The sequence below is a fragment of the Suricata suricatta genome, chromosome 16 (genome assembly GCF_006229205.1).
Source record: "Suricata suricatta isolate VVHF042 chromosome 16, meerkat_22Aug2017_6uvM2_HiC, whole genome shotgun sequence".
NCBI classification, from domain to species: Eukaryota; Metazoa; Chordata; class Mammalia; order Carnivora; family Herpestidae; genus Suricata; species Suricata suricatta.
Window position 1 is genome coordinate 5976680 of NC_043715.1, and position 10268 is coordinate 5986947.

Below are 10268 nucleotides of genomic sequence, written 5' to 3' on the forward strand. Positions count from 1 at the left end.
ACAGAAATAAATATTCTCAGAGTTCTCTAGTAGACCTCAGATGCACTCAAGGCTCTGAGAAGGAGTGCCAGGAGACCCACCTGGTCAATGGAATCCCACATGTACAGTTCACCCTGTTGCTTGTGCTCATCTTTCTTGTCTTCCATGTTGACATCCACGTCACCTCGGGGGCCCAGCTTCTTATGCTGAGGGGAAAAAACACACATCGCCTATCTCCCTCGAGACCCAAGTTTGGAATCTCTGAGCCAGCAAGCGTTCGTTCACATCTGCGGGCCAGCAAGCATCGATCTGCAGCATCTGCCTCAGGGCCTTTGCACTGCCTGTTCTCTCTGCCTGGCTTCTCTCTCACTCCATTTAGCTCCATGCTCAGTGTCACCTCCTCAGATGAGCTTTTCTGGACTGCGTAGTCTACACAGTGCCCCCACTTCTTCCCATCCCTGTCCCTGTGGGGCCGCTGGGAATTATTTTCCACGCTCTTGGCCCTTTGTGAAGCTACATGTCTTTAGCTTTTCTTCTGTTTTTCCTGCTAAAATACAAGCCCCATGAGGGCAGGACTTGGTTTTGTCCCCTGTTAAATCTCCTGTGGTCGCTCAGCAGATAGTAAGTGCTCAATAAACATTCAGTAGATCAGTGATACGACCCGCACACCCCAGGCTCTCCGGCACACAGAGCAGAAGGCAGGAACAGGCAGTCCAGGGGCCAGGCTGTGCAGGGCAGGGGACTGTGCACTGGAGATGCCAAGTTAAGACCTGGGCGCACACAGCACTCCTGGTGCTTTATCAGCTGTGTGACCCCAGGCAGGTGGCTGTACTTCTCTGAGCCTCACAAGACTAACACAGTGACCACAACAACCTTCATCCAGGTAAGTACTGAGGCCCAACCCAGGCAAGCACTTAGAAATCCCAGATTCTGGAGGAGGCTCTGGGCTGGGAATCTGACAGGGGCGTGAGTTCGGAGCCTCACTACTGGGTGACCTAGCTGTGTGACAACGTGTCTCAGCCTCAGGAACTTCCCCTGCGATACGGGGAAAATGACAGCCCCGCTGGGTCCTGTAAGCCAGTGGGCATGACAGAGATTTTCACACGGGTGGGACCTTCCAAACTACCACGACCTCAGCGAAGCCACCTTCTCAACCTCAGTGTCCCCATCGGGAACGGGAACGTGAGCCTGGGGCCTGGGATTTGCCACCTTGCAGGGCTGGGGGAGAGTGAAGAGTAATTCGATGCCTGGCAAATGTGATTCCACCCTCTTTGCTGAAACAGAAAGGGGTGGGGCACGAAGTACCCCCAGGGAGGCAAGCAAGGTATGCTCCGAAAGGGGCCTTCGCTGCTGCGCATCACTCAACAAGAGCCAGAGAGCCCCTGGGGACACGCAGAGAGTGGAAACGCAGAGTCACGGACAGAATGTCTGAGAAGCTGTGGACCCTCCCAGCCGAGCTCCCTTGGCCTCTAGCCCTGCCTTCCCCGAGCTGGAAGCTTCCACTGGGGTCTCAGTGAAAACAGCCCCAGGGTCTTGGCCAGATCCTCCCTCTGCTGGTGCATTTTCTCCTCGGCGAAAGCCCCCTCGTGCTGTTTGGTACCCCTCTGTTGACGGGCCTGTCTCCCCAGGAGACCGTGACCTCCTGGCATGCAGGGACGGTTCCCAGTGCATCCTGGCGGCCCAGCCACAACCTAGGAACGGTCACGTGTTCACACAACCATGTGTTTATGGACGTTATTCTGCAGCCGGAGGGCAGCGCCTTCCCTCTGCCTGGTGAACACCTGCCCGTCCTTCAGTGTGAACCTGCTACTTAGCAAAACCCATCCCCTCCTCCTGCCCGGGGCCGCCCAGGTGGAGGCCTCACATTCAGCCTCCTCTGCCAGACGCGTGGCCGTGTGACTAAGTTCTCACACACAGGCCGGGCCGGGCCGGGACACCCCCAACTGCCACCCTCTTGTTCAGTAGAAGGTGCTCACACTGCCCTTTCTCTGAGCGCGAGCTCGGGTTAGCCCACAGCCCAGTGCCAGCCACACACACAAGGGCAGCGCCCCAGGGCACAGCCTTCACCAGTTGTGTGCCAGGGACCTCCTTGGAGGCCTGAGAAAGACCATGAACCCCTTTCTCAGAATAAACATTTATAACATATGGAATTATAAGAGAAACTATACTGAAATACAGTTATTAAACATTTGTAATATAAATAGAGGTTCTTCTTTGTTAACATCTTAAATTAAGATCCAGAGTCAAATCCATTCACCACCACAATTGGAAGGTAGTGGTGAACACAACATTATTTTGAGATATTTGCAAAAATGCTAAACGTGATATAAAAATATCCATGATTTCTGCAGGCAACAAAGCCGCAAGTGGCTTGTTGGTGACATTATGATGGAAGGAAACGTTAAGTTTTACTTAAGGGTTAATAAAAATAAAGAGGCAACATTTTCCCCTTAAGTCCACGTGCCACCCTGTCCCAAATTCTAACAGTGACTCTCTAACAGAATCCCCCCTGAAAACCCGTTTTTCCTGGGAGACCGCAGAACAGGAGGAGAGGAAGCTGGGGCCCTGGAAAGCCTTCTGCGCCGGAGCTCAACCTTCTAGAACACTCTCCCTCAGTGAGGGAAGAACGGACCTCTCCCAGGCTTTACCGCATATCTGCTTTCCTTGTCCGAGGAATGCAGATCCCCCAGCAGTGCCCCTCCCCCCGCACTCTGCACCCCTGCACTCTCGGGCAAGGCTGTTGCCTCCTCGCTCCCCACGGCACTTTCCAAGCCACCCTCTTCATCCCATTAGCGCACGCAGGCTTTAGAGGGCAACTGTCCACCTCACCTACTGGAATGGGACCTCCTGAAGTCACGCAGGGGTCTGGGTCACCCGAACACCCCAACACAGAGACCTGACTCAGACAGGGGCGCAGTGGCGCTGTGCCCAAAGAAGGAACGAGTGACAGTCAGCACTTACGTGGCACCTGCTACGGCACCGTGCGTGCACTTTCTCACGGGACACTCACAGCCAATGCTGCAGGTTCTCTTATTAACATCTCAAGACTGGAGAGGACACAGAGGCGCGGAGGGGCGAGACGGCCTTGCCCAGGAGGGGGAGAGGGGAGCTGGGGGGACCAGGAGGCTGCACTCTGAGCCGCGGGCTCTCCTGAGTCAATGACCGCGCGCGCGGCCACCCACCTTGATGATGATCTTCTCCCGCAGCTGGCTGGGCGAGGGCAGCTGGTCCGCGCTGGCCTCCGTGGGCTTCGTCAGCAGCAGGTCACCAAACACCTCCTTGAACACCCTGGCCATGTGGCGCTGCTGTTCCACACAGCAGTGTTCTTCGATGGACAGGATCACGGGGAAGCTGTGGGCGGAGCCAGCTCAGCGCAGCGGGCGGGAGGGGCGGCAGAGGTCACTGTGTCCCAGCCCAGCGGGGTGCAGGGTGGGGGTGACGGGACTTGCACTTTTGGCCTGCAGGGGGCGCCAACACCCAGTCGAAGACTTGTTGGCAGTGACCAGCCAGGACGGAGCCCAGGCTGGCGGATGTGGATGTGGATGTGGATGTGTGTATGATACATGGGTGGGCGGGGGGCATCTGTCCACCTCTCCCTTAAAGACAAACCACCAGGAAATCAAGCCCACAAACCTTGAGGTGACAAAGGCATGGTCTTTGATGGCCTGCACCACATCATCAAACTTGATCTTGGTGGTCCGTGTCCAGCCGTGGTAGATGATGGGCTTCCCGTCAGGCCCGTCCCAGCAGTCCACTGAGGGAACAGACGAGCAGCCTCAGCGCCTGCCCGGCACTCCCCGCCTCACTGATGGCAGGTGGCCAGGCAGCTGCGGGACGGGCCCGGCCCCCATGTGGCCCACTTACTGGGACACGGGAGTCACACCCAGTAATTCCCTCCAGGGGCCAACAACATGAGGACCCACGTGACCTGTGTGCATGCATTACCCATGCAATTACAGGAAGATTGGGATGCTCAGTTAAAGGTCCCTTTGTAGGGGTTTCTGTGGGGATCAGTTGGTTAAGCACCTGACTCTTGATTTCAGCTCAGGTCATGATCTCATGGTCTGTGAGTTCGAGCCCTGCATTGAGCTCTGTGCTGACAGTGCAGACCCTGCTTGGGATTCTCTCTCTCCCCTTCTCTCTCTCTCTGCCCCTCCCCCACTCACTCTGTGTGTGTCTGTGTGTGTGTGTGTGTGTGTGTGTGTGTGTGTGTGTCTCAAAATAAACTTAAAAAAATAAAGGTCCCTTTGTAATACAACACAGTTGTCCAAAAGAAACTAGTTTAAATGCTTCTTTTTAAAGAAGATATTTAAGGGTGCATGGGTGGCTCAGTTGGTTAAGCGTCGGACTTCGGCTCAGCTCATGATCACGGTTTGTGGGTTGGAGCCCCGGGTCGGGCTCTGTGCTGACAGCTCACAGCCTGGAGCCTGCTTCAGATTCTGTGTCTCCATCTCTCTCTGACCCTCCCCTGCTCACACTGTCTCTGTCTCTCAAAAATAAAAAAATAAAGAAGATATTTATTATAACGTGGGGCTTTTTGTTCCTGATTTCTTGGCTTGCTTTTCTGCTAGTGGAAATAATACAGAACAAGGAGACGCTTATTGTTTTTAGTTTCATGGTAAAATAGTCAAACAGAAACAGATTATGGAGAAGGTGCTCAGCCCTGCATTTTTCAATCCCCAGAAGAAGGAGGAGCTGAGAGCTTTTTTTCACATTTGCTTTGTCCTGGAGAGCGGGGCGTATTCACGTAGGCAATGGTCTAAGGAATATGGAATATGAGGAATATACAAGGAAGACAGGAATAACTGCCACTGAAGTTTGACGCCACGGGGAAGGTGTTTGATACACTAGAGCCTAAATCAGCGCTGTGCCTTTTCTCAGCCCGATGCACCTGCGGGCCACTGGGGTACGGTCAGGCCAGGAGGGGGAGGGGTGCGGAAGGAGAGCGCCGCTGGCTCCTGCGTGTCTCTAGGGTCCTGATCATCTGTGTTGGGGTGGCTGTGAGCGGCGATGAAGAGAACGGTCTGGGTGGCATCCATGGCTGGGCAGCTGCCAAACATAAAGGGCTCCTGCCTTCCTCTAAAAACGGCCCAGAAGAGGAACCTGGGGGGCTCAGGTGGCTAAACGTCTGACTTCGACTCAGGTCATGACCTCAGAGTTTGTGGGTTCGAGCCATGCGTCAGGCTATGTGACCGCTCAGACCCTGAAACCTGCTTCAGATTCTGTGTCTCCCTCTCTCTCTCTGCCCCTCCCCCATTCTCTCTCTCTCTCTCTCAAAAATAAACATTATTAAAATAAATTAAAATAAATAAAAAATAAGCGAAGGAAGCTGAAGGACGGAAGGAGCACGGACAGATCTTTGGTCCTGCCTCCCAGCCCTGCCACTGCACCAGGACATTGTCCAAATCCCAAGGGCTTCTGACTCCAGCCCAGGCAGGCTCGACCCCACCCCTTTCCCGGGGGGAGTCCTCTGGCTGCTGGTGGCCACACCCCCCACCCCCACGCCATCGAGAGCCTGTCCCACCTCCCCACAACCCAGGCTCCCACGACCCAGGCTCTGCAGGCAAGGCCGGCACCGCGCGGCCCCGCGGCCCCCGTTCGCCGTCAGCATCGGCGGCACCAGGAAACCGGCACTCACGCTCGATGCAGCGGCAGCCCATGCGCAGGCAGCGGATGTACGCCTCCGTGGACGACTCGCTCCGCAGCTGGTCACCGGTCAGGTACCTGCGGGGCGGGACGGGGGGCGGCCGTGTGGGGGGCAGGCCCGCACCTCGGCGAGTCCTGGGGACCCTCTCAGCCCAGGGCCCAACATCCTCAACGCTTCCTGTCTGGAAAGATCCACGGTTGGGATCCGGGCCAGACGCATGCGATCGCGTGACCTCGCCAGTCACGAGCCTTAGACTCAGGCCACAGTCTCGGGATGTGGACGACGGCCACCGTGGCAATCCAAGGGAGGGGGCGAGACTGCGTGTTCTCTGGAGGAGGACTCGGCCAGAGCGGATCAGGAATGAAACGGACACATGGCCGTCGGTTAATGCCCCCCCCCCTCCCCGTGGTGTCCACGAGGCCCTCGATCCACTGACGGGCCACCGACTGGGCGGCAGGGCTCTAGGCCAAGCACACGCCTTCACAACCAGTGCTAGAACTCACTGCATTTGAATTACATCCACCAAAACGGACATAAAAATGCCTCTTTTGGGGAGCCTGTGTGGCTCAGTGGGTTAAGTGTCTGACTCCAGCTCAGGTCATGAACTTGTGGTTTGTGGATTTGAACCCCGCATCGGGCTCTGTGCTGACAGCTCAGAGCCTGGAGCCTGCTTCAGATTCTGTCTCTCTCTCTCCCTCCCTCTCCCCCACTCCTACTCTGTCTCTCTCTCAAAAACAAATCAACAGTAAAAAAAGGTTTTAATAACAAAATGCATAGTTTTATGCACTCTCCTTCTCAACACACCCATCCCCCTCCCCCCCTTCAGAGTTCCTGTTCCTTAACTATCCTCGGGGTTTGGTAGAATTCACCACTCTCAGCCAATGGACACGGTGGGAAACAGAAAACCACGCAATCCATTCGCCCCTGGAAGAGACTTTACTTCCCCGAAATGCCTTCTCTCTGACTCCTGCCAGCAGGGACCCCTGGGAAGGCTCCGACCTGCAGCCCTCCGGATGCCCAGGCCCCAAGACTTTCACCCCTCACCCCCCAAGGCACACTCAGCCTGGGAACTCCAGGGCAACATCCATTCCCGCCTTCCAGCCCACCCTCTCCCTTCCAGTCAGGATAACTTCCAAACATGAGCACGTGTCGCTCTCCAGCTTTAAAGGCGCCAGCAGCGCCCCCTGCCAGGCACCCTCGCTGTGATGGCAAAGCTTCCACTCAAGCACGTCCTGCTCTCCTGCCACTCACTGCCCCTGGATTCTGGAGTCTGATCTGGACAGACCCCGCTCAGTTCCTCCTGCCCCTGGACCTTTGAACATGCTGTTCCTCCTTGCCTCACCGCCTTGTCTCTCGCCAACTCCCGATCACCCTCAAGTCAAAGGAAGCCCTTCCCCCTCCAAGTACATGACGGGAGCCTGCTGAATCCCCAGCACCCAGCACACCGCAGACACTCAGTAGTATCCATTCAGTAACTAATTCGGGTGCTCTGCTGTCACTACTATGAGACGTCCAGACCGGAAAACCAGCTTTGCCAACCTGCCTTTCAGGACCACAGAGCAAACACGATAATTGCAAAAATCAACTGGGAAGGAGGGGGGGGGGGCGCGCATTCCCACGTCCCTTCCAGAAGCCTGTGTATGTTTCCGTCTGAGCGGTGTGGCCCTGCACCCCGCCCGCTCCCCTGCGCTCCCCCAGGGCAGGGTGCCGCGCCCCGCCACGCTGCCCTGCGACCCCGGGCCCCGCACGACTCACGTGTTGTGCGAGGAGGAGATCCAGTAGTGGGACAAGGGGTTGTTCATGTCCTGCATGTCCACCACGTCAAACTTCTCATCCCAGATGCTGTTCTCTCGTGAAAACAGGTACGTGAGGAACTGGGGAGCCACAGAGACGAGACCGTCACCCCGAGGACGGGGACGGACGGCGCCTGGACCTTCCCGGTCTGTGGCAGCTCTGATACATGCGCTGAGAGAAGACAGTCTCCAGGCCTCAGGTACCCAAGTTCTGTGTTTTTTCATTTTAATGTTAACTTGTTTACTTTGAGAGGGTGAGAGAGAGAGAGAGAGAGAGAGAGAGAGCGAGCGAGCAAGGGAGGGGCAGAGAGGGAGAGAGAATCCCAAGCAGGCTCTGTGCTGTCAGTGCGCGGATGTGGGGCTCGAACTCATGAACGAGTTCATGCCCTGAGCCAAAACCAAGAGCCGGGGCACCCAGCTGACTGAGCCACCAGGCGCCCCCTACCCAAGCCGGTAGTGCAGAACGCTCAGGTGCACACGGCGATCATGTGTTTTCACAGGCCTATGTGATACTTTCCTTTTTAAGGTGTATCCATACGCTGGCAAGAGCATGTGCTTCCCACAGAGAAGTTCTAAGGCCTAATAATACCACCAACATTTGTGAACCCACCACCCAACCTGAGCAAAACTCCACCACCGGCAGCATAACATCTAAGAGGCAGGAAATTTCCTCACCCCTTAAAAAAAAACAAGCCTGGTTGACATGGGCGCTACACTGTGCTGCCTGGGAATTAGCTTACATGAGGCAGGACCCCCCCCCCCCCCCCCCGGCCCTGCTCTCCTCTCCCACCCCCTCCCCTGCCAGGGCCAGCGGGCAGGTGCAAGAGCCTTAAGGACCTTAGACTCTCCTGGCTGGGCTTAGGTTGTCAGCCACATCCCGGCAGCAGGCGCCCTCTAGTGGGAGAAGCAAAGAACCCACCCAAAGCACACAGCTGAACAGACCAGGATGAGCATAGGAGAAGCTGCGATAATTCGGAACCTAGAAAAAACCAGCTCTCAACTGAGTCGGTCTGGGAGGGTCTGACAGCAAAGCCCTCCAAGGGAAGAGAACCGGAAAAATAAACGTCGAAGGTCACAGACGTGAATCAAAGAAGTCCAGCCAAGGTGACAAGAAGCCCACTGACCTCATCGACAAACAAGAACGGCTCAGTGGTTTCCCTCATGGTGTCATCGATGAACTTCGTCATCCGCTCACGGACTTTGTTCAGATCCTGAGCCCAAGCCTCCTTAGAACGAGAACAAGAACCCGTCAGCAAGAGGACTGGCAAAATTCATCATCTCTCAGGATCCAGTTTCCATCAAAGACCAAAACACCAACCTATTCTGGATGTGTATGCAACCCAGTCCTGCGTATCACACATTACTCTGTGCCTGGCCAGCATTCTTTGTAAAGGACCAGAGGGCAAATAGTTTAGGCGTTGGCTCACAACCACTCAATTCTGCCACTGTACTGAAAAAGGAGCCAGAGACCTGACATACATAAATGGTCATGGCTGTGTTCCAATAAAACTTTATTTACATAAACAAGTGGTGGGCCAGATTTGGACCACGGGCCATAGTTTGCTGACTCCTGCCCTACACTGGCCCCTTACACGTATCTGTGTGCACAGGCTGGGAGCACAGTTATGTCAGACTGCCAGGGTCGCTCACTTGGCTGACCCTGGCACGGTACAAACCCTTCCCGTGCCTCGTCATCTATGACCCGAGAATAATCCTGATGCACAGACTTATGTCAGAGACTGCAGGAAATAAGGCTATGTGTTTAATATAGCACCTGGTGCACAAAAAGTGCTCTGACGCAGGCGCCTGGGGGGCTCCGTCAATTAAGCGTCCAACTAAAGCTCACATCATGATCTCACAGTTTGTGAGTTCAAGCCCCACATCAGGCTCTGCTGACAGCTCGGAGCCTGGAGCCTGCTTTAGATGCTGCGTCTCCCTCTCTCTGCCTCTCCCCCACTCATGCTCTGTCTCTCTCAACAGTAAACATTAAAAAAAAATTTTTTTAAGAAAGTTAAAAAAGAAAAAAAAAGAAGAGGAAACAAGAAAGAAAAGAAAGTGCTCCGATCCTGGCAGCTTGTGCAAATGCTCCTCTTTCTCCTGTGGTCACCTCAGTCCATGCAACTCTGCACGTCACACAGCATCACTGTCATCTGAAAGACGAGGAGACAGAGGCTCGGGATGTCACAGGACACCCCCAAGTTCACAGAGCTATAAGCCGCAGACTGGGGTTTCCAGGAAAACGGACCTAGAAGATGTCCTCATTTCAGACTCAGCCAAACAGTGCTGATGCTGATCGTGTCTGACCTACACATTCAGCTGTCCAAGCCCAGCTTCTGCGGCTTACAAATCCAGAAGCCCGTTAGAAAAAAAAAAAGAACACACGATACTAAGCAACTGTCCTGCTGTCCTCTCTAATCCCTAAAACCCCATATATTCATAGGCAAAAAAGATGCAAAAAAAAGATGAAACATGACATAGATTCAACTGTGACTAATGTTTTATGGCTTCTGAATATTCTAAAACCTCTACCTTCAAGGATAATAAAAGCAAATGTGCTACCAGATGTGTGTGCGGTTGGATGGGAAGGGTCGGGCCACAATGTTCTGAAAGAAACAAAATGTAAGGACAGATACAAATGAGGTGGTGAAGAAACGGCCTTGTTGGTACGTGGGTGGCTAACCAACAAAGCCTCTTACTGTTGAGGCTTGCAAATCGGCTTGGAAATGGACACAAAGTAGCTGGAGGCGGGGGAGAAGCCAGGTCACCTGCGCGGGAGCTATTAGGATGTTTGAATACTAGACGAGACATCAAGCTCAGAACACAGGCTACTTAATGCAAAAGCCTCGCCC

The 10268-nt window shown here is 54.6% G+C and overlaps 1 protein-coding gene across 1 annotated transcript in view; it reads right to left on the reverse strand.

Moving 5' to 3' along the window:
- Positions 1 to 10268, reverse strand: part of PLCG2 (phospholipase C gamma 2) — a 136981-nt gene that overhangs the window by 49530 nt on the left and 77183 nt on the right. The window contains exons 9-14 of the mRNA XM_029926590.1: positions 8544 to 8645; positions 7382 to 7500; positions 5618 to 5703; positions 3613 to 3733; positions 3162 to 3330; positions 81 to 185 (exon numbers count right to left, since the gene is read on the reverse strand). Of these exons, the coding sequence (XP_029782450.1) occupies positions 81 to 185; positions 3162 to 3330; positions 3613 to 3733; positions 5618 to 5703; positions 7382 to 7500; positions 8544 to 8645 (702 nt within the window). The remainder of the gene's footprint in view (positions 1 to 80; positions 186 to 3161; positions 3331 to 3612; positions 3734 to 5617; positions 5704 to 7381; positions 7501 to 8543; positions 8646 to 10268) is intronic.